This window comes from Pan paniscus, chromosome 3, assembly GCF_029289425.2.
Source record: "Pan paniscus chromosome 3, NHGRI_mPanPan1-v2.0_pri, whole genome shotgun sequence".
NCBI lineage: Eukaryota > Metazoa > Chordata > Mammalia > Primates > Hominidae > Pan > Pan paniscus.
The window spans coordinates 84,087,334-84,113,306 of NC_073252.2; the positions used below are offsets into that span (position 1 = coordinate 84,087,334).

Below are 25,973 nucleotides of genomic sequence, written 5' to 3' on the forward strand. Positions count from 1 at the left end.
CATGCCCACTCTCTCTCTGTGGTCTACATTATAGCTGGAGTACAATTTCCAGGCCTCATTTCCAGCATTCTCTTCTGGAACTTTCATTTGGCTGCCACACAGAAGGTCCTATGTTTCCTGCCAGCTGTCCTCTGGGTTCTTAAGTACCCCAGGTTCACCTACTAGAGAAAAGAATTCCAAAATGCCAGCTGCCCAAGCAGCTCTACCTGCCTCTCTGCCCTGATTCCCAGAGTAAGGTTTCAGCCATTAAGAACTGTCTCTGGGCATCTCTGAAACAGGGCCTTCAACACAATGGTCTATCTGGTTGATCACCACTGGCCATGAAGCTTGGCCTCAACGCCTGTCCCATCTTAGGGGATGGTTCTAATCTCAAGTCTAGCTCCTTCCTTTTAGTCAAGAATTGAGGAATCATGAAGTGTTCTCTGACTCCATATGTTTGTAATAGGCTTCTTCATGATGATTTATTTGAGTTTCGATGTACTTGGTTTTGGCTGAACTCACATCTCCCTCTCCTGCTCCCTCTCCCTATGCCCTTGCAAGGAACAAGAACTACAAAATGGAGCCTTTTGTAAGGCCATTGCACTCAGGAGCTTTCTTGAAGTGCTCTGAAATTTCTCGCAGAAATAAAGCTATTTAAAAAAATAGTTACGGCTTATGTTCCTCTTCTTCTGTGCCCTGAGAAACAGTTAATCAACTCTTCCTTAGCTTGGAGTTCATCCAGATGCTCCTTAAGGCTTCTCTGTAGCTCCACTCTCAGTGGTAAAGCCACCACTGGATCCTAGCAGGGTGCCTAAACTCAGTAATCTGGTAAGAGATAAGGCAACAAAGCTTCATGAACATTGTATTTTCTTCCAACAGGGCACAAGGAAGATATTAAACTGAGTTCCCCCCAAAATCCCAAAAATCTCCTACTGATAATCAAGATTTGTGGAATCTATAATGTGTCCTTATTTTGGTTTAAACTAATGACACTAGATTTTCTTCTACCTGGCAAAGAAGAGGTAGGTATACATGAAACAAAAGAAAAAGAAAAAAATGGACCTAAAATCATGTGGGAAATAGATCATTGTCATCATTATTCAAAAAAAGAAACGTTGTGGAATATTTCTGCAATTTCCTGGCCAGCTAGTCTTTTTCACCAGACGCATATATCTTTTTCAAATATCAAAAGATAGTAAAGCTATGCATGTAAAAGTCATAATAGTAATAGTAATTATAAGTATTATAAGGGTAAGAATAATTTATATGATTCTTACTGACTGCCAAGCATTTGCTAAGCACTTTAACTCTTCAAAATCTCAGAATGCTATGCTGTACATATGATAAGAAAGGAGAACTTTCTTAGTTTAGAAAACTGAGTTGCAGAAAGGTTAAGAAACTTGATCAAAGCAAATTAGTAATGGGAAGAGCAGAAATTTAAACCTAACTCATCTTTCATACCTATGAAGATGCAAATAAGTCAACCAATTACATTTGTGTGTAATATATTTGCCCTCTTGATGAATACTGAACCAGAGTTAGAGCACCTTCTATTTGTTTCATGAAAAAGCATTGACATTATACACGACTTGTGTATTCTACTTTGAAATCACACTTTGTTACTCTAAACATTATTTGAATAAGAACTTGCTAATAATTTGAGCAGTTATTTCAAAATATTTATGTACTATTACTACACAGATGGATTACTCTTGAGCTTAGCATCCAATTTTTAAAATTTTCTAACTCATGTGTACATGACTAATTTTCCCTCTCAGAATTATGACAACATTCATTCATACGCTCTTCTCTCTTGATTTTTGTACTTTGGTAGTTTGGGAAACATGATAAGATAGCTCGTAGTATAACTAATAGCTTAGCACACATAGCATATCTATACTCTTTTGACTTTTCCTCTAAATATCACCTTATCATAGTTTGTTCTTTATCCCCTATCCACTTGCCATTATTTCCATCCAATGAAACTTATTTTTCTTCTCTCTCATCTTTGAATTTCCTTCCCTCCCTAACAGCATGTGAGTTACTTGAAAGCTCTTTGATCAGAATAAAAATCCCAATTATTTGATACTTCCATTTATTTGGATTATAAAGACATACAGGGGTATATTTTGCAAAACAGTCTTGTCAGCCCTGGCAGAAGATATATCACTATATTATAGCTTTGCCATGTGTCCATAGAGAAAGGTTATCTTTTAAACACATGTTCATATGCAATAACAGAGACATGAATTCTAAGGATATTGCAGAAAGCATAGCTGACTACTGATTCTAGCACCTTCAGGATCTTTCTCTTCTTAGTTGCGACTACTGTAATGCACTTCATAGAGTAATAAATTGTTCTTGCCCTAGGATCATGATTCCCATCTCTTCACTACAACATGTCTAGATGTAAGACATGTTTACCCTTGTATAATCAATGATCTGAGTCTAGATGTCAAGTACTTGCTTGTTCTGTGTATTAACTGTCTTCTTTTTCTGGAACTGCAGGCTCTATCAGATCCTTCCCCTAAAATTCATACATCCTGCCTTGTTACTATCCATGCCCCAGCATGACCAATATCAAAATGGTTAAGAAAAAGGCTCCAGCTATTTTAGTATCCTAAATTTTATCTTTTCATTCTACAAAGAAGTTTTTCATAAAAAGTTAAAATAAATTTAAAAACTCATTGATACTATTCAGTAAGATGTTATAGATTCCAAGCAACTATCTCTTTTATAGGCAACATAATTAAAAGTGAATTACAAATGCAGACTTTATGACTCTAATTAAACTCTAGGCCACAATGCATTAAAAACAGATTATACATATTAAGTTAGGTATAAGAAAAAATAAATATGCCACATATTGAGGCATAAGTTAATATGCCTCAAAATAAATGAGGAGAAACAATTTCAGATAATACATATTTATATAAAATGTTTATCAACATAACCTAAAATATTTTCTTGAATTTCATCAGAGATAAAATTTTTATACTTAAGTTTCGTACACATATACATCATACTTTCTCTCACTTACTTCACTACTTCATTCCATCCCAAGAACATCTGTGCAAGTATTTCACAAGTGTGGGAGACTGGAAGAGGTTCTATATTTTGGTTGTAAGAATATATATTAATTTTTAGAACATTATAATTAAACTCAGAAATATTTAATTGTAGGGATATTATTTTGTAAGAATCAGATAAAATGACTAAAAATTAACTTGAGGCAACATGAAATCTCAACATCATTGTAAAACTAAGAGAGCAGATCTTAAACAAAATGTAGTGCAGTCTTCACACTTGGGAGATTCATTAATCACTTAAGTGTTTTCTCTGAAGTTTTTAAATGCTTAAAGATTGGGTTACATTATGAAAAGGACCTGTTTAATATTGTGTCTGTAAAGTTCAATTCTACCTAGTTCTCACTGCCATCTTTCATATCTTCTCTAGTGAAAAATGAAGAAATGAGAATTATGTGTTTGAATCTAGCACCTCTGACATGGAAAAACACGTGGTGAAGCAGAGGAAAGAAAACTGAAAGAAAGTGAAAATATCTTTAAGAATACCTTGGGGAAACAAACAGTATTTCAAATGAAAGATTAAGAACAAATCCAAACAAATGGATTGGAAGGTATTATGTAAAAAAATACGAGATGCTTTAGCACAGGTACTCTAAGAATTTGAGAAGCTTCTCATGTTTAAGGGAGAAGGTAACATTCCTGATAGAAACATTTAAAGGCAGCGCAGAAAGGAAATTCTCATCAGGAGGCCTATAGAACACACATGGGCAACAGCAAGCCCCCCTTGCCCTGCTCAGCCCTGGATCCATACAGAGGAAAGGAGAGAGGTACAGATGAAAGAAAGAGGTTGAACAGAAGATAGTAAATGGTTGAAAAATATTTTTAAAATAGAAAGAGTTATGCTTCTGAGAAGATTCTCCATGTCTGGGTATCAGACATGGAGATACATCATACTGATCAACCTGAAGTAATGTACTTACTGAAATACCCACTTCTTGTTCATCTAGTTCATGCAAGGTTTCACAAAGCCACCAATCGTTTTAATCATCTTATACAAGCTTTCTAATTGAAATATTCTTAAGTATCACATTTTACTAGTGGCAGGTATCTTTTCAAAAAAAAAAATACAAGCTAAGCAACTTGTCCTCTGTTGTTTCCTACCACTAAGTTTGCATTAGAAGAGACTGGCAGTCAAACACACAAGAAGAAACACAAGTATTGGCAATTTAACAGAAACAAATGGTAGTGTATCATGGACATCTAAGGTTTGTAGGACTAAATCATACCCTCTTCTAGTAAGTCCTGAAAAAAATGTATTTAAAACATATGTTGAAGAAAATAGCTTTTAGAGGGGCAGATAATAGGCTTTGGACTTAGAAATTTTATAAAAATCCATTGTGCATTCTTTAGGCTTCTAGTCCTATTCAGTTTTTGCTATGAGCTATGATTTGTTTGTGGAAGCAAAGTAAAGGCAGCCTATTTCTTACCGCCTCCACTTCGGCTGGGTCATACCAGACGTTGATGTAGGGATGCTGTAAGGCGTCGTCCACTGATATTCTTTTTGCTGGGTCAATCACTAGCATCTTTGACAACAAGTCCCTGGCTTGGCTGGCTGAAACAATAAATGAGAAAAACAATTAGTAAGATTTTGATTTCAGTAAGGAAATTTGTCAGAGAGGAAATTTAAGAAAACAAAGTATGGAATAGTATCTTCCTTCCAAACATCAGGTAAATCCCTTGATGTGATGGAAAAGAAAATGCATTTTACACCTGTTTCTTTCTGTCTCTAAGCCTAAGGCTTCATTCTGAGGCTCTCCAAGGGTTGTAACACTTTGGGTATATAATTATTCACGCAAACTTCTTAGTAAAATGTATCAACCTGGAGAGTTTATGTAAGCAAAGTCATCTTCTTTGGTAACCTGTATGAATATAGGATAAACAGAATAAAGAGCACAGAGTGCAAATGCATGATGTTCAACAAATGTGTGGACGGCTGTTTGAAGTTAATCAACACATGTGTCTTTATATTCTTATTTATACAACGGAATTATCAGAATTTTAGTATATAAATTGACTTAAGAGTTTGTATCATACAAATTTTTCTTTTCTTTTTGTTTTTGTTTATTTATTTATCTATTTATTTTTGAGACGGGGTATCCCTCTGTTGCCAGGCTGGAGTGTAGTGGAATGATCACAGTTCACTGCAGCCTGGAACTCCTGCGCTCAAAGCATCCTCCCATCCCAGCTTCCCGAGTAACTGGAACTACAGGCATGCACCACCATGCTCGGCTATTTTTTCTTTCTTTCTTTTTTTTTTTTGTAAAGATAAGATCTCCCTACATTGCCCAAGCTGGTCTCGAACTCCGGGCTCAAAGGATCCTTCCACCTCAGCCTCCCAAAATGCTGGGATTAAAGGAGTGAGCCACTGCTCCCAGCCACAAATTTCTTATATACATAAAAACAATCAAAGAATTGAAGTGATAGAAATAATATCATTCAACTACTGAATTTTATTTTAACATTCTGTAATCATCAGGCATTTTTAATCAATGGAATCATGACTTGATGAAATCCAGTAGTTAAAGACTGAAGCCAGTCTAATGCTACACCAGACACTAATGAGAAACTCTATATTATGTAAAGGTTATCATAATTAATTTTATGGTTGTGGGCAGTAACGGTTATAAAATTATATGGTGATAGCTATTTATTTAGTAAGATTGTTAAAAGACACATTAATTTTAACCTCTAAAAATATGTAAATTTTTAAAATTAATATACTTTAAGTTCTGGGATACACGTGCACAACATGCAGGTTTGTTACATAGGTATACACATGCCATGGTGGTTTGCTACACCCACCAACCTGTCATCTACATTAGGTATTTCTCCTAAAGCTATCCCTCCCCTAGTCTTTTACATAAAGTTTTAACAGAAATGAATATCTCAAATCAATATTGTTACTCAACTGATCTGAAAGTTGAACCGTGAAAGTATTCAGTTTATTCTAACTATATGGTAAAACATCAAATTAAAGATAACAAAATTTAAATGGATTTTTCAAAAAATCAACATAGATGACTCTGGATACATATCCATTTTTATTTAATCAATTTTTCAGATTAAAACAACTTGGCTAATTCTACAAATTTGAAAATTATATAAAATACAAAAATCAGGAAATAATATCTAACCCCACTAGCTAGAGGCAATGACTGTGATTATTGGCATATTTTTTCTAGTGCCGTTCATGTATTTTTCACGTAATATTAACCATACTATAGTTAAAATGTAGCAATTAATTTTTTACCTGTAAGTATTTTCTTGGTAATTACATCAATAAATATATCTTTTAATTTTCTGAACAAATATGAAAAATCACTAGTTAAACTTGAGAATTTTTTATTTCTATTAATCATTTTTCTGGGAAACTCAATCCTAGAAACTGATTATCATTACTTTCAAATTAAAACTCTGTACTGCACAGGAATAACAAAAATACAGAAATACTTATACATTAATTCAATATTTAATTTTTCTCATTGCCAATGGCCTCCTAATAGCCTAACAGGGCTGTGTTTATTTATTCATTGCTTTAAAGACCTCTTTAATTTGTAACTGATTTTACATCCAAATTCATGTACCATTCTCTTAAGATTCTCTCATCAAATCTATCCATTTTTCTGCTCTTAGAAAGGGCTGGGGTTAGCCGGGCGTGGTCGTGGCTGACACCTGCAATCCCAGCACTTTGGAAGGCCGAGGCAGGCAGACCACGAAGTCAGGAGATCGAGACCATCCTGGCTACCACGGTGAAACCCCATCTCTACTAAAAATACAAAAATTAGCTGGGCGTGGTGGCAGGCGCCTGTAGTCCCAGCTACTCGGGAGGTTGAGGCAGGAGAATGGAGTGAACCTGGGAGACGGAGCTTGCAGTGAGCCTAGATCAGTATCCTGGGCGACAGAGCGAGACTCTGTCTCAAAAAAAAAAAAAAAAAAAAAAAAAGGGCTGGGGTTACAATGGATTCTTCATGAATAGGGTCATGAACTACACCAATACAAAATCATCTTGCTAAGAAACAATACTATTTTTAGGAAACAATATGGGAAAATGTTTCAATGCTTTATCTTTCATTCTTTTATTTGAAAGCAAATGTATTATGCTCTTTTCCAAACACAGTAGAATACATTCTTCTCTTTGGTTATTTGTATATTAAGATTATTTATAATTTGCCAATTTTATATTAAAAATTAAATTCAATAATCAAATATGCAAACTAGTTTATCATTTACAAACATAATTGCAGAGATTCAAATTGATTTAAAAAGTAAACTCAAGAAAATTGGAATTACATTATGAAGTATAATATATATCTATTTTTTGAGACGGAGTCCTGCTCACTCTATCTCCAGGCTGGAGTGCAGTTGCCCGATCTCGGCTCACTGCAACCTCTTCCTCCTAGGTTCAAGCGACTCTCCTGCCTGAGCCTCCTGAGTAGCTGGGACTAGAGGTGTGCGCCACCATGCCCAGCTAATTTTTTTTATATTTTTAGGAGAGACGGGGTTTCACCATGTTGGCCAGGATGGTCTGTCTCGATTTCCTGACCTCTTGATCCGCCCGCCTCGGCCTTCCAAAGTGCTGAGGTTACAGACTTGAGCCACCGCCCCCGGCCCTGAATATCCAGACAATTCTAAAATCCGTGGCTACTCCCCTTTGTAGGAACGATCTTTGAAGAAATATTTCCTTAACTTGAGGCTGTGCCAATTAAAGAATTGATCAATGTTTTAGGTGATGGGTTATGCTAATTGCTCTGATTTGACCATTATACCTCTATACATGTTTCAAAAATACCACCCTATATCCCACAAAAATGTACGATTATCATGTGTCAACTAAAAATAAAAGGAAACAAAGAGAAAGAGATAGAGGTCTCTATACTGTGTGCTTGTTTGGCCCGTCACCCTCATAGTTGTCCTCAACTCATTCCTGAAGGGCATACCTTTGAGTTTATTGTGCTCGGAGTCCGCTGGGAAGAGGGAATCTGGGAAGAGTTTGGGGAAGGTGAGTCCCGCATACTTGGGCCGATTCTCCACATAGTTTCTTACTGTGGGTTGCAATTTCTTCATGAATTCTGGACATGGTGTTCCTAGTTGTTCAATTACCTTATTCCACTGGTCAATATCTGAGAATTGAACAGTTAAGGGAAAAAAGAAGAGCAGACCACTAGCCTTTCAACAATTGGGAGACTAACTCTTCTCAAAGTCCTCAACAGTCATTAATGCAACTGTAGTTTTAATAAGCAACAAAGAATGAAAATATAAAATCAGACTTGTCAGGCTATGAGTCTTCTTGAAATTTTAAATTCACTTTTGAAACTTATATACTTTTGGAAAACTAGCAATTATTTAACAAAATAAGATATCATGAAATAGTCTTTGGGGTGTGCAGATAAAAAGTTATTCAAATAACACAAGATGAATCTCATATTCTGCAGAAAAACTTCTATATAAATCATGTGCTTCAGAAGAAAAATATATAATGACACATCATAGTGACATTTTTATCCTGAAGTTACCTCAATTATTTATATTTTTAAAATGACAAATACACAAATATTTTAGATTATATTCATTTACATTTTCCTAAACTACCTTTAATATATTTTTTCTTCTCTAAAAATCTGGAATTTTTTTCTATTTTTATGCATATCAACATAACTTTTATAGTAAAACAACTCATTAGTTCTTTGTCAGATTCCTAAAAATCGTATTTATTAAACAAAGAAGCCACCTATTTCATACCTATTGTTTTACTGATGACATCACCGAATATTGTTTTCAATGAAATATGAGGGTGAACAGAGGAATATTCAATTTAAAACAACAGATTTCTATCCAAGTCCATCCAAGTTTAGAAAGTACATTAAGCATGGGGAATACCACAGAAAAAATATTCCCTCTCTATGAAAATTAATACCCTTTTAAATTGGAGCTAGCTCTTTTTGCAGACATACTCAATGATTGAGATTCTCTTTTTTATCTGTCATTAATATTCGATATATCAGAGCCTTGATAATGATAAACACCATCTACTCTGAAGAACCAACTGGAAACAACTGATTTAAACAAATTTCCTCGCCATGTGTCAGTGAATAATAGAGATCTTGGAAATTCCCTTAAATCCAATACTGCAAGCAGTATTCTCTCCTACATTGCTTATTCTTCTACAACTCTGTTCTTTGGTGTTAAGTTAGTTAACTCATTTCCGCTAAGGTAAGGTGTGACAGTTAAGGGACTCTTACCATAATATTACTTAGTTGAAGTTTGTCAAGTCTTTACTCCTAGCTATTCAAGAGGTTTGGACTGAAAAAGATTGTCAGTCCTGATTAAAGATAAACTTAACTGTATTCAACAAAAAGAAATATATAATACAAACAGTAGATAGGAGATTGAACAAAGATAAAATCAAACTAATTTGCAAATCCTTTTCTTCATCTCTATAATCTGGCTGAATAAAACTTAAATTATTACATATTCTGTCAGTTATTGGAATAAAAAATATATAACCATGGACTATGAAGATATGAAATGAAGGTGGGAAAAACAATAATATTCCTTAATAAAGCAGTAGTAATAATTAAACAAGAACATGCTTTGATAGAAGCTCATCTAATTATCATGTGCATGAGAAAATACAGCACTAATTCAGAATCACTAGAAATAATGAAACTGAAACATTATATAAGGTTAGAGTTACAAATTACTCTTAGATAAGAGCCTGTATTAATACTATGGATATAGGTAAGCTATAAGTACTTAGACATACTTAAATAGAATACATTAGTGTAGTTAAATAAAACCTAAGTGCTTGTCATTATAAATTATGAAGAGACATTTTTTAAACAGGTTAGCATGCCCTACCAAGCTATCATCATTGATCGAACTTCCTCAAAATTCTAACCACTCGATGTCAAACTTAAAATAGAAGCAAAGTAGATGTCAGATTTTCTGTAAATAAGTCATTTAACAAAGTTGGCAAAATAATCCCAACACAGTATTATATCCTAATTACATTTGCTAGAATTATAAAGATATACAGTAAAGAACTGATTTTAAAGAAGTACTCCCAAAACAAAAAAACTGATGCTTTTATATTAAAATTTAAGGAGAGTCAGATATTCTGGAATTTGTTAAATAAGAATTGTTAAAATGTTTCTTGTAATAAATCATAATTAGAATCTAGAGACACACTCAGCGCTCTTTCCCACCTTAGGTTGCTTTTAAATGAAACACTGTTGTCATTCTTGATGCAATGGTTTACAAAAAGAAGGGTGGTAAGAATCTTTATCATTGTCAATGAAATAGTTAAATGTTCATACTGCAAATCTGAGTTACAGTGATCTTTAAAAGTCTGTGTCTTTATTTTAACCAATCAATTTCAAGATTTTTCTTCCCAAAAACATATGTGTGTGTATATCTACATATGGTAAGTACTAGTTTTCTAGATGTTCATAGAATACAAACATGAACAACTATGTCCAATTTAGTTGAGCACATGATTTTTCTTTATAATAACAATTAACCTAACATAAACCAAGACTGGAACTCCTATCTCCTGTTTCCATGTTCAGTGCTTGTTTCAAGTATTCCAGTAAGAAAAAGTAAATTTGGAATTGATATGGTAAAAAATTGCTTTAATTTGGCCATAAAATTAATGGTGTGTTTTGTCACAAGCAACTCCCTTAAAGAATGTTTTCTGAAGCCCCTTCCTTAGTCTATCAGGCCAACATATTCCTGTAAAACAATTAATTTTATCAATATTTTATATAGAAAATAAGGTGATTTTTAAATGGGAAAACAGATTTCCACAAGGATTACATTTTTAAAGTACATAAAATATTAACTAGATTTTATGATTATGTATTAATTGTTAACATGGTAAATATGTTTTTAAAGAATGACCAAAACCATTTTTGTAGAAGAATTTATTTGCTTTAGAATACCCATAAATTATCATTTTTATACCACATAGAGTAAGGATTTACAGATCTTAGCCCTGTGAGGTTATCAGAAAAGCAATAAGTATATTTTTTATATTTTTGATGTGCTGTTTCAGAAATTATCACCCTTAACATAAATTATGAAATGCATTGAATACAAATGGAAAAATGGCATTTAATAAGAATTATTTGACAGTAAATCACCTGATATAATTCTAAATTGACTACATAAAAGTAGAGTTATATTGTAAGAAGTTCAATTTTATAAGTAGGGCATGATATCCAGATAATGTACAAATGCGATATTACTAAGGTATTCAATAAATAGTATTATAATAGAATAAAACAAAGTAAATATGAATAATAAAAATGAGTATCTGAAATCCTAAGATTGAACATTTTTCCAACTAATATTATCAATTAGCTAATAACTTATATTTCAAGCACTTCTCTTACTTTAGCTTCCTTTGTTAGGGAACTTTCTAAAACGATAATGCCTTGAACATAATGTATGAAAAGGGCAGTTTTTGGGCCTCTCATTTGCACAGGCCCCTTATAAGACTAATCCTTTTCTGCGTATTGTGGGTCAAAATTATGAACATAATTTATGCCATCCATATTTAAGCCTTCAGAACTTACTAAGTGGAATCATAAGGAACTATTTAATGGCCTCATCCAATTGTTTCCTTTGAATGACTATATCTTCTGTTTATGTTTTCTTCTATCATTGATTGCTTTTTGTTACTATGAATGTGATTTCCAGAGCCAACACCTCATAGTTTCTGACTTGCTTTGTACTCTGCTCTAGGCCTTATATCCAATACTTTGTGCAAAAATTTTCTGACCTCTCTTTGCAATTTAAAGAACATCAGTGTTTATCTCTAAATTACTAGCTACGTTCTTAAAGACAATATTGCCTAATAGCAATGTCGTTATAGAATAGTTCCAGGAGAGGCTTTTATCATGCACGCCAAACAGCTGTTTAGTTTAGGCACAATGTTGAGTAGGCTTGTGTGGCTTTATATTAGCTCTGTAGGAAAGAATTTTGTGATCAATTAGTAATGTCTGCAACAGATGCACAATAAGGAAATTGAAGCACATATGCCATGTGTTAAGCATCATTATATTAAACTGTGGTTCCCAAACTTGAATATTCGTAACGCAGGGAACTTACAAAAATACATATCCCTCCTCCCTACTCATTGATGTACAAGATTCTGAGTCCACAGGTCTGGGCTGATATCATAAAAAACACCAGTGGTAATTGTAATCAAGGATGGGATGATATTTTGAGAAATACTAATGTAGAATATACTAAAAAGTCTCTTGAGAGTTACTAAGTCCAAATGTAAGAGTAAAATACTAACATGTTTCAGTTTTATGACACAAATTAGAATAGGATCAAATTCACCAAAAGATTATTCCACACCTGTTTGTTAACTTGGAGGTCATTCACCTGAGAATACTCAGAGAAAGAAAAGTGCTAATCTTTATTTCTTTGCCCCATGTAATTTTCCTGCAAAGGCCATGGGAAATTACAGTAAGTGGCACATGCAGTCTCCCAGTAGAGGGAGAAGAATTCTGCCCCTCATCATCTGTGGGAGAACTGAAATTGTATGCTGCTATTACCTGGGGAGTAGTACCCATGGAAAGTACTAATTACAGTTCTTTGTGATTAAATTTGTTGTTAAAAGAATTTTTTTCTAAAAACAAGTATAAGGAAATACATATGTATATATATATACACACACACACACACACACACAAACATATGATAGAGTTCTGAATCTAGATTTTCATGGTTATGTTTCTAATTGTTTTGTTTCTTTAAAAATGTTTTTAGGGGCCAGGGACAGAGGCTCATGCCTGTAATCCTAGCACTTTGGGAGGCCAAGGCAGGAGGATCACCTCTCTACTAAAAATACAAAAGCAGCTGGTTGTGGTGGCACATGCCTGTAATCCCAGCTACTCAGGAGGCTGAGGCAAGAGAATCACCTGAACCCATGAGGCACAGGTTGCAGTAAGCAGAGGTAGCACCATTGCACTCCAGCCTGGGCAATGAGAGTGAAACTCTGTCCCCCACCCCCACCCCCCACAAAAAGAAAAAGAAAGATGTTTTTAGGGTATTTTTTATTTGAAAATGTTCTTTTCCTCTCACAAGTCCTTGTCAGATTCTAACAGGAAATATGAATAAGTGACTTAATCAACAATTGTAAGTAATGTCTGTTTTAATTATAAATGAGCATAGGAAGAGGAATTATAAGCCAAAACACATCCAAAATATGAAGCTGGCAAATTAAGTAAAAGGCTATTTGTACACTGACACTAGCACATTGCTAGTGTTATAATAAGGGACATGGAATATCCAAAGGCTGTTTGAAGCATGCTATAAATCTATTCACTATTATAATCTATCTTTACTTACAAATCAAAAAATGGAGAGACATGTAACATATATATTAATATGTGTAGCAATGGCAGAATTTTCATTAAGCTGTTGAAGGTTAATCTTTGGGGTGTTCTATTTGCACAGGCCTCTTACAAGACTAATTTTTTACTGGTAATTTTATTTTTTGTAAATAGCACCCACCTTCAGTTGTATGATATTCTGACCTCAAAAATGCTGGATTTGATTCTCTCAGCATGTGATAGTATTTTGAAAATGAGAAGAGGCCTTGGAGATCATGTAATTTGGCATCTCTATTTTAAAGCTGAAAAATATTAAAGTCCTTTTCAATTTGGTAAATAATTATAAACAAAGAAGCTGATACAAACAGCCTACACGAACAGAAATATAGAATCTACTTAAGAGAAATTTAAGGACACTGTACTCTGTTCTGTAAGACCAAATCGGGAAAGTTACTTTCACTTCTGTATATAATACTACATACAATGGAAGTTAAGAAGAGGCAATCAAGCTTATATGAGGTCAAGAAAACCTGCCACTTAAAGCACAGCTGAAAAAACTTTTGATATTTAAATTTAAAAAGGAAGATAGAAGTAATCCCTGCCCCCATGCTAGCATTTTGGTCTTTTGGTCTCTCTTACTCTGCAGCTATTATCACCTTCTTCTAGTATTCTGCACCTTTTAATGTAAGTATCATGGTAATAGGAATTTTTGTCTGTTTTGTTTACTAATATATCTCTGGAGACAAAAAGTACCCAGTACATAGTAGGTACTCAAAAATATTTATATTATAAATGAATGTCTATTTTATGTCCAATCAGAGTTTTGTACAGACATAATATAAAGAATGAAAAAAATAAAATATTTCGAAGAAATGACAGCTGAGAAATTCCAGTAATTGAATAAAGGTTGGAATCTAGGAAACAATGACTCTCAAGGAAGACAAATAAAAAGAAATCCATGCCTAGTCTCGTAGTAGAGAAACAGCAGATAATCAAAGACCAAGAAAAAAATCCCAAATGAAGGAAAAGGGCAGATTATCTCCTAAAATGACTATTACACTGACAACTCTTTATTTACCAGCAATACTGTAAACAAAAAGCAAGTAGAATAATATCTTTAAGATGCCAAAAATAAAATAAATTTCAATGTAAAATTCTATATCTAATTAAACTATATTTCAGGTAAGGGAACCTCAATTAAAAAATAAGAGTTTTATTATCAAGGACTCCACTAAAGATACTTCCAAAATACGTACTTCGGGAGAAAAAAATAATAATCTCAAAATAAAAGGTCAAAATGTAAGAAGTAGTGGTAAGCCAAACAAATGGCAATCATAAGGGTGAATCTAAACAAACTACCTTTATGCAAAAAAATCATAATATTGTCAATTTATGAGCCTAAAAAGAAAACTAAAATACTGAACATCGATAGCATATTTAAGTCAGGACAAAAACTATCTGAATGAACATGTGCCAAGATCCTTTTATGTTGAGAAGAAAGATTAAAAGAATCATCTTAATTAAAATAGCATTTTATACAAAATTGAGCTTTAAATACAACTCCAAAATAAATACCAATAGGGATCTTTTTTTTTAAAGTCAGTAAGCCAATTCTAAAATCTTAATAGAAGAGCAATGGTGCATTAAGAGTCAAGATAATTCTGAAGATGACAAAAATGAAAGGTATTTACCTTACCTAATATAAGTGCAGAGCATACATTTATATTCATTAAGAAAGGGTGTTCATGGTGCAGAGATAGACAAACAAACCAGTGGAACAGAATATACAGCCCAGGACTTAACATCCCCCTGCACATATGTGGAAACTTATTAGAGAGACAGAATTATAGATCTGTGAAGAAAGAGTAAGTTAGTCAATAAATGAAACTGGAATAAAGTAGGTCCTTCTTTCACACATACACAAAAAATCAATTCCATGTGGACTAATGGTTTAAATGTAAGAGATTAAACTTTAAAATATTTCCAGTAAAGTTATAGCACAATATAATGTTATAAAAGGATTCTTAAGACATAAAACATATAAATTATAGGAAAAGACAGATTGCCAACTTCTAAAACTATTATAAAATAAAATGGGAAAATAATCCAAATACAAGAAGATATTTGCAACACATAAAACTCACAAAAATTAGGTGCCAAATTATAAAAGGAATGTCTACTAATCAACAGAAAAAAAAAGCACAATAGAAAAAAATGTGTTCATTCTTTGTTTATAAAAAAGATATTTTACCAAGGGAAAATATTAGTGGCCAATGAACATAGGAAAAGATCCTTAGCCTCCCTTGTAGACAAGGAAATGTAAATTAAACCTCCAGTGAAATAGTATTTTATATCCAGGGGATTGGTAACAAATTTAAAAATAAATATGACAATGGCAAAAGTTGATGAGGATGTGGAGCAGACAGCTACATACTACTCTAGAAATCAATTTGATGTTACACAGCAAAGTTTAAAATGTGTATGCCTATGACCCCTGGCATTTGTTATTAAGAAAACCTTGCACATGTGCTCTTATAAGCATATATTTATAGTACCATGGTTTATAAAAGAAAAAAAAAACAGTAAAATCCATATATATTCCAAAGTCTACTTATAGGATAATGGGTTAGTTATAGATACTCATAGACTGAAATACTATTCAGCAATGAAAATGAGTTAACTATGTCCAGTCCATGAACAGGAATAAATCTAAAAAATATAATGTTAATTTTTTAAAAAGTGAGTCACAAGATAACAATGACAGTATGGTATGTAAAATAAATAAAACTAAACCATAGATTACTTAAGGATAAATATGCAGGTAGTAAAAACATAAGGAAAGTCACAGAGATAGTAAAAAGAAATATTTAGAACTGTGGCTAACTCTGTGTGGAAAAGGAAGGTTGTGGTAGGTGGAGCACATAAAAATATTTGAAAGTATTGGTAATGGTCTATTTTTTAACCTGAGTGGTAGCATATGTGTGTCTATTTATTAATCTTCTTCAAAAGCTATGCATTTCATATTAACTCACTTGTTTAACATAAAATATTTTATAATTTCTTAAGTAAAAATGTCAGCTATGATAAAATTCATTACATCTTCCCCTCCTTCAAAATTATCCCAACAGTTAAATGTTGATTCATTTGTAGAGCATTAAAAACACATTTGATTGAATAAAATTCAATTAACATATATGTAGGAGTTCAGTCAGGGTGGTGGGAAAAGTTGTAAGAAAAAGTTATAGGGAAAGACTCAAACCTTCTTGGAAGGCCAGGAGGTTTTGCAAAAGCTTCGGAGGAGAAATTGCTGAAGGCAGCCAAATTCTGTTATCCAGAGCCTGAAGGCAAAGGGTAGATAACAAGGGAATGTAAAGGAACTTATCTAGATAAGTTGGTTTACTTATGTCTCCAGAAACCAGCCTTTGATCATTCCTGCACAGGACTGCTCTCTACTCAGGGGGTTGGCAAAGTTAATTACCCACAAATTGTGCTCGCTCCAAGCCTTTGTCATTAAATCTGTACTAAATAAATGCAAGTGTCACCGGCTTATGGGGGCTGCACTCTGGGTTGCACTGCACTTTCATTGGCAGTGCTAAGGGGTGCAGTCCACCTAGCCATGCTGTCAGGCAAAATACCTGTGTCAGAGTACTTTTGTCATCCATCACTCAGCCAGAGTCTGTGGGACAGACTTGGCACATATACTTAAAATACCTACTAAAAACAATGTGTTAAACCTTTTTAGGCCCAAAAGATAAAAGATATAATACCTTTTTAACATTTTAAGTTTTGTTCTTGAGTTAGTTCATATATTAAGAAGCCATGTGTCTGGGGAGGCAGAGCAGGATGGCAAAATAGAAGGCTCCACCAATCATCCCCCCTGAAAGGACCCCAATTTAACAACTACCTACACCAAAAAGCACCTTCATAAGGACCAAAAAATCAGATGACCACTCACAGTATCTGGTTTTAATTCCACATTGCTGAAAGAAGCACTGAAGAGGCAGGAGAAAATGTCTTTAATTGCCAGCGCCACCCCTTCCCCATCCCCCAGCAACAATTGTGTGTGCTGGGGAGAGGGAGAGCATAGCATTTGTGAGGAAATGAACTCAGTGCTGCCCTTGTTATAGCAGAAAGTAAAAACAAACCAAATTCAGCTGACACCTGCCCACGGAAGGAGCATTTAAACCAGCCCTTGCCAGAGGGGAATCACCAATCCCAGCAGTCAGAACTTGAGATCCCACAAGCCTTACCACTGCAGGCTAAACTGCTCTGAGGCTGAGAATAAACTTGAAAGGCAGTCTAGGTCACTAGGACTGCAACTCCTAGGAAAGTCCTAGTCCTGAACTGGGCCCAGAGTCAATGGACTTTTGGGGCATGTGACCTACTGAGATACCAGCCAGGGCAGCTAAGGGGGCACTGGCATCACCCCTCCTCTACCCCCATGGTGCATAGCTCATGGCTCCAAAAGAGACCTCTTCCATCCACATGAGGAGAGGAAAGGGAAGAGTGAAAAGAACTTTGTCTTGCATTTTGGATATCAGCTCAACCACAGTAGGCTAGGGCACCAGTCAGAGTTGTGAGGCCTCCCTTCCAGGCCCCAGTTCCCAGATGATATTTCTAGACACACCCTGGAACAGAAGGGAACCCATTGCCTTAAACAGAAAGACCCAGTCATATCAGGATTCATCACCTGCTAACTGAAGAGTCCCTGGTCCCTGAATAACCAGCAGCATACCCAGGTACTATGCTGAGGGCCTTGGGTGAAACTCTGAGACTTGCTGGCCTCAGGTGAGACTCAGCACATTCCCAGTTGTGGTGACTATGGGGCGAGACAAAAAAGCAGAGGGAAAGTAAGGGTGACTTTGTCTTGTAGCTTAGGTACCAGCTTGGCCACAGTGTGGGTAGAGCGCCAAGCAGACTCTTGAGTTACCAATTTCAGGATTTGGCTCTTGGACCGCATTTCTGGGCCATTCAACTTGGAAAAGAAGAAGTCAAGTAACTCTTGTTTGCAGATGATATGATGTTATGCTTGCAAAAACAAAGACTCTAACAAAAAACTATTCAAATTGATAAGTTCAGTAAAGTTGCAGGATTCAAAATCAACATACAAAAATCAGTAGCATTTCTATATGAGAGCAGTGAACAATCTGAAGAAGAAATCAAAAGTGTAATCCCATTTATAATATCTACAAATAAAATAAAATACCTAAGAAGTAACTTAAGCAAACAAGTGAAAGATCTCTACAATAAAAACTATAAAACACTGATAAAAAAATTGAATAGGAAACAAAAAATGGAAAGATATTACATATTCATGGATTGGAAAAACCAATATTGTTAAAATGTCCATACTACCCAAAGCAATCTACAGATTCAATGCAGTCCCTATCAAAATACGAATGGCGTTCTTCACAGATAGAAAACACAATCCTGAAGTTTATATGGAACCACAAAAGACCCAGAACAGCCAAAGCTATCCTAAGCAAAAAGAACAAAATTGGAGGAAATCACATTACCTGACTTGAAATTATACTACAGAACTATAGTAACCAAACAGCATGATACTGGCATAAAAACAGACACATAGATCAATAGAACAGAAGATAGAACCCAGAAACAAATCCACACACCTACAGTGAACTCATTTTCAACAAAGGTGCCAAGAACATACACTGGGGAAAAGACAGTCCCTTCAATAAATGGTGTGGAAAAACTGGATATCCACATGCAGAAGAATAAAACTAGATCCCTATCTCTCACCATATACAAAGATCCAATCAAGATGAATTAAAGACATAAATATAAGGCTTCAAATTATCAATCTTCTTTAAGAACTCACTGGGGAAATTTTCTAGGACAGTGGTCAGGGCAAAAATTTCTTGAGTAATACCTCCCAAACACAAGCAACCAAAGTAAAAATGGACAAATGGGATCATATCAAGCTAAAAACTTCTGCACAGCAAAGAAAACAATCAACAAAGTGAAGAGACAACCTACAGAATGAGAGAAAATATTTGCAAACTGCTCATCTGACAAGGAATTAATAACCAGAATATATAAGGAGCTCAAACAACTCTATAGGAAAAAAAATCTAATAATCTGATTAAAAATGGGCAAAAGATTTAAATAGACATCTCTCAGAAGAAGATATACAAATGACAAACAGGCATATGAAAAAGTGCTCAACATCACTGATCATCAGAGAAATGCAAATCAAAACTACAATGAGATATCATCTCACCCCGGTTAAAATAGCTTATATCCAAAAACAGGCAACAACAAATGCTGGTGAAGATGTGGAGAAAAGGGAACCCTTGTACATTCCTGGAAGTGTAAATTATCATAATAACTAGGAGAACAGTTCTGTGGTTCCTCAAAAAACTAAAAATAGAGCTACCATATGATCTGGCAATCCCACTGCTGGGTATATAAACAAAAGAAAGGAAATCAGTATATCGAAGAGATATCTGCACTGCCGTGTTTGTTGCAGCACTGTTGACGATAGCCAAGATTTGGAAGCAACCTAAGCATCCATCAACAGATGAACGGATAAAGAAAATGTGGTACATTTAAAAATGTTAAGTGAAATAAGCGAGGCACAGAAAGACAAACACTGCATGTTCTCATTTACAAGTGGGAGATGAACAATGAGAACACATGGACACATGGAGGGGAATAATACACACTGGGGCCTGTCAGGGGAGCTGGGTGGGTGGAGGGAGAGCATTAGGAAAACTAGCTAATTCATGCTGGGCTTAATACCTAGGTAATGGGTAGATAGGTGCAGCAAACCACCACAGTACACGTTTACCTGTGTAACAAACCTGCATATCCTGCACATGTACCCTGGAACTTAAAATTAAAATTAATTTAAAAAATCAAAACAATTGAACTCATCAAGATAGCAGTAGAAGGATGGTTACCAGAGGCTGGAAAGGATAGCAGAGGAGGTGGTGGGTGGGGATGGTTAATGGCTAAAATAAAAAGTTAGAAAGAATTAATAAGATCTAGTATTTCGTAGCACAACAGGGTGACTACAGAAAATAATAATTTAATTGTACATTTTAAAATAACTAAAAGAGTATAATTGAATTGTTTGTAACACAAAGGATAAATACTTGAGGGAGTGGATATTCCATCTTCCATGATGTGATTATTATGCATTGCATGCCTGTATCAAAACATCTCATGTGCCCCATAAATATACACAGCTATTATGTACCCAGAAAAATTAAAAATTAAAAAAAGTTATGCATAGCTCATATCCCAAGAGCTTTTAGAAATCATTGTTTTGAGAATGCTTTTATATAAATGAGGATATATTGACTAAAAATAACATAACTCCTTATAATGTACTATATAGGTATACATTATAATATGGCATATCTCCAGCTCTATTTTAATGTCTCTATTTAACTAATAGATTTAGGTATAATTTTATTGTATTTTCAGATAACTCACTCATTTCTAATAACAGAATTTTTTAAATCAGTAATGTCTTATACATTAAGAGGTTAATTATTTGATATTCAGTGTTCAAAATTTGTTGGCTTTAAGACTGATTTAAAACTTTAACCAACATGTTTGAAATCATTGAGACCACAGCCCACGATTAGAAGACATACTTTAGAAAATGATTCCTATTTGTCCTCCAAGAAATTTACAAATATGTCCCCATACAAGAGCTCCATAAAGGACTTCATATCCAAATATCAAGGGCTTTGAACAGGATACTGCCACATTACCCGAACCCTAAAGCATTGCTTACAAGGAATTTGGCACCCAAGTTAAAAAATGACACACAAGCAACTTTTCCCAAGAAACTATTCTAAAAAATGTTAAATTGTATTTGGTAATTCAGTTGTAGAAATCTGTTTTAATTTTTCTTAATAGAAACATAACAAAGATCATAAAAACACTCATTTTAATTTACAGGTGGCAAATATTCATTTTAGTCACCAATTATTCAACCACAATGAACTTCTGGAAAAGCAAAGAGTACTAAGTTAACAAATTGAGTCTATTTTCATCAAATTATCTAAAATCAGCCAAAACTTAAAGACAATTTCATATTCATGCCCAAAGGCCAAACACAAGTTTATAATTTATTGGGAATAAAAGAAGTCCTGTTTTTTTAAATCCCTCCTGATTTTTAAGAAATCTGAAGGAATTCAGTTTTTATAAAGCCAGCTAGTTTCAAATAGCATTAATGTTGATGTGGTAAATTATAGATGTCGTTTAATAAAATGTATATTTAGAAGACAAAACAGCAATATAGACAGAAAGACTTTTTTAAATGTGTGTCAAACAGAAGATTAGAAAAAATTTTTAGTAAGAATAATCAGAAGTAAAAACAGTGTAACTTTATTTTTAACTGAAGTATTTTAAGTCCTTTCTTCCAACAAAAATTGAGTGCCTAATACAGCCATTTCCAGAACTTTTTCTTTTAATATGTAGAGAGAATATATGTATGAAACCATATATATATTCATATATGTAAAACCAGATACAAATATTAATCCTCAAGTGTGTATATTACATTATAGACATTTGATAAAAAATTGTAATATAGATATTAGAAACAACGCAAAAGGCTAATCATAATATGGTATGGATGCACTATATTAGAAATTAGATTTAGTCTAATTACACATTAAAACCCCATTATTATAGGCTAAATTTTATTTTTGAAGTGTTTTATTAAAGCAGAGGTTTTACCTTTAGTAGGATGAAGACATAAAACTTTCATAAGTGACTAAGTGTAGAGGGATATTTAACTAACTAAGGGAGTAACTTATTTTTAAGCCTGATGCTAGGACCCATGACACATCCATATACTAATCACTAATCACACACTATTCATATCTATTTAATACTGCAGAACCTCTGGAATCTTTTTGTTTGTTTGTTTAGAGACAGGGTCTCACTCTGTTGCCTACCTAGGCTGCAGTGCAGCAGCACGATCACTGCTCACTGCAGCTTTGACACTGGGGGCTCAAGCTATCCTCCCAGCTAGTTTCTTTGTTGCTGAGACTACAGGGACTTTCACCGTGCCCAGCTAAATTTTTTATTTTTGTTTTTTGTAGAGACAGGGGTCTTGCTCTGTTGCCTACGCTGGTCTCAAACTCCTGGGCTCAAGTGATCCTTCCACTTCAGCCTCCCAAAGTGTTGGGGGTTACAGGCATGAGCTACCACATCTGCTCTTGATCTTTACTTGTTAATTATTTGCTGCTTAAGAAAGAATCACTTTTACTTATTCAAGTGATTTCAATGTATTTCTTCAGATATTTTATATAACCATTATTAATGAGGTTTTAATTATTGCACTTGTTAATAATATGCAGAAAATAAGAGAAGGAATTGGAGCTATTATTCCCATAAATGGAGTGAATAAGAAAAATAATTTTAGAAAAACTTGATCAATTGCAAAATGAAATTCACATCCATGCTCTCTGAATATATGTTAAAATAAACCAATTAGTATTTGTGGAGGAACATGAATCTGATAAAAATTTCCATGCCAAATGAATATTTCTCATTATATCAAAGTATAAATCTTCAGTCTTAGAACTGAAAGACTTTATTTATTATCTAGCTATGAATATATCTTCATTTTGAAACATCTACAACAAAAACAAGAAAGAAGAGTACTCAATGTTATCAGTTTGGTAGAACTGAATTAAGGAAGACCTTTTGATATCAGGTTGCCTCTTTCATATTTGTTACTGTATTATCCACATAAGGTCTTACTAGGAGACAAAGTTACTCTGCCATAATGCCAACTTGTAAATATTTGACATTGAGTCTCATAGAAACTCTCTAAGGACAGTGAACAAATACCATAAGCAGTACTGCATTTGAGACAAAAGGGAATTAACTGAGAGTGACACCCATAGATACCACTGGCTGCTAAGAAGGATACGATCAGTGCCAGGAAACAGCACTGCACCTTTTATCATTTCTCCCATGATGCACCCTACTGACCACATGTCAACTGAAAACAAAAATGAAATGAAGATAAACAAGAACACAGGAATAGAACAACAAATAAATGAAAACACTGGGCTACTCATGCCATAGAGCAATAGTTTGACTTTTCACTGACTGGATGACAGGCCAGTGGCATGATCATTAGCATTTTAAATGGTAGAAAGGGGAGAACATAGGCTCTCAAGGCCCTTTTCTGTCATATAACTGAAATAACAACACTACCCAATGCTACCTAATGTAGAATAACATTACTTTGCAATTATAACTCAATGATTAATTTAGGTTTTGATTTAAAAGGTCTAATTTGCATTCATTTACTAGAATCCTACTGATTTTTATCATAAATTATTCTAGATAGTGTTAATATGCAAATCAGTTTCTTTTTTACTCTTGTATACATATTTGAAAAAAGAAAAAAGAAAAGCTGAGCTGCCAGCAACCTCAAAAGAGTTTCTTTTATAAAACACATTTACCCTTATTTATAAATATAAATACAGTTCCAGAAGTGAAAAGCCAGTTCAAGAATGAATGTTTCAGAATATGTTGTCTTAGTGTCATTGACTCTCATCAAAGGAGCATGTTTCTCAGCAGGAAGCCTTGTCTTATTCTTATAAACACAGTTGCCTTATAATGATAAGAAACGCTGGCTTTCAAAATGGGATCGCTCAATGTGAAATAAACAACATGACTAAAGAGCTGATACTTCTTCTGAGACTGTGAATCAAAAGAAACCTGGAATTCAAGGTGGAATTATAATGGTCTCTCTGTTATTGCCAAGTATCATCCAGAACTTAAAACCAGGAAGCCAGGGCAGAGCGCACAGAGGGAGGGGCAAAATGGGGAAGGGTGAAGCAAGAAAGTGAAATCTCTCTCTTGTACTACACTTGGTTACTCACTTGTTGTACTTAAAAATCAGAAAGAGAGGGCATTCTTGTGGGGGGAAAAATAAACAGAAGAATTAGGGATGCTGGGGGGGAGCAAATAGGGAAAGGCATTAAGATAGCAGCACAATATAATTTTGCTCCACTTACTTTTCAAATTACATCTTGTAATTTGGCAGTGACCTTAAAGAGATCCTCATGAGATTCATTCCAATGTGAAAATCTCACTCGGGTTAAACTCAAAGTTTCCATTGTTTGATTTAACACCTAAACAAAGTGATCACTGCAAAGAAATGGTTACGGCTTTGAAGGTGATAAGCATACCCAAAGAAGCAAATTTGTTTTGCTTCCAGTTTAGGAAAGCAACTGACATGCAGAAATATCAGGGAAAGATAGAGCAAACAGTTGTGCATCCCTTTATTATTAACGTGTTTGTAATTTCAAGTAATATCTGTCTCACAACAGGGTGGTATTGAGAAATCTTTGATTAAAGAAAAAAACGGAAAACATATTTATTTTTAAATTCCAAGTATTCCTATCATACTGTCCAAAGAGACCAGTTTGACTAAATTGCTATTTATGGATTATCTATATTTTATAGATATTGTGGAAGAGATATACAAAAAACATTGAGACCAAAAATCTCAATATGCAGTGTTTTCTCTTGCCTGTCTCCATTCAAATGTTTAGAAAAAAAATGGTTTCTGCCATTAACCTGTCTGGGACTTAGGAAACATCTATTTCTATTTCTCATTTAGTATAAAATTGTTTTTTACAATATCTCTGGCAAGATATTCATCTTTTTCTGCTAGAGAACCACTTCTATTACTTTCCAACTATGTGACCTTGGCCAGGTTACTTCTCTCTAAACCTCAATTTTATCCCCTAAAATATTGATGATAAGCTGTATTTATTATGTAGAGTTTTATAAAAGACTTGAAAAACTTATGTCTGATAAAGATCCTTGCACAACTGCCTGGTACATAGCAAGTCCCCAATAAATATTATTTACGTATCAAATCATCATGTATTAAATAATATATTAAAATTATATTTGGGAATTAAATATCTTTGGGAAAGGTTTATTTATTTTAAATTTACATAATTATATTATATATTTACATCTATAATAAAGAAATCTTTCCAGTGGAGGAATCTCACCACTCACTAGGCAATCTATTTTACTGTTGAAACCACTTAGAAAGGCATCCTACATATTGACTCACATTGACTCTATGGAACTTCTCTTCACTATGTAAACAGGAACTACTGTGTTTCCTCATCCAAATAAGAACCTTAAAGTATGTAACTATAACCTGTAATCCCTAACCATTCCTCTCCTAAACCTGGCCAATTTTATCTTTCAGGCTAAAATCCCTTGATTTTTTTTTTTTTTTCTGTTCTTCACATGCCTTTAAACAACAGCAACAACAATAACAACAGATGGCCTAAATTAAATTCTGATCTCTATGTTGCTTTAGCACCAGTTGGTTCTATACAGTTGTTAATTTTTTTTTTTCTTTGAGCCAGTGTCTAGCTCTGTCACCAGACTGGATTTCAGTGGCGCGATCTTGGCTCACTGCAACCTCTGCCCCCTGGGTTCAAGTGATTCTCTTGCATCAGCCTCCCTAGTAGCTGAGATTACAGGCACACGCCACCACGCCCAGCTAATTTTTGTATTTTTAGTAGAG

General features: G+C 34.2%; 1 protein-coding gene across 10 annotated transcripts in view; it reads right to left on the reverse strand.

Annotated features, from left to right (window-relative positions):
* MAPK10 (mitogen-activated protein kinase 10) overlaps window positions 1-25,973 on the reverse strand; it is a 430,726-nt gene that overhangs the window by 47,181 nt on the left and 357,572 nt on the right. For 8 of the 10 annotated variants that reach the window (XM_055111579.2, XM_034958876.3, XM_003811246.7 and 5 more), the window contains 2 exons: window positions 8,003-8,185; window positions 4,493-4,617 (listed from right to left, as the gene is read on the reverse strand). In XM_055111579.2, coding sequence (XP_054967554.1) covers window positions 4,493-4,617; window positions 8,003-8,185 — 308 coding nt within the window. Of the gene's footprint in view, window positions 1-4,492; window positions 4,618-8,002; window positions 8,186-23,333; window positions 23,406-25,973 lie in introns of all 10 variants that reach the window. The other 2 variants (XM_008963621.6, XM_008963626.6) reach the window with 1 other exon arrangement.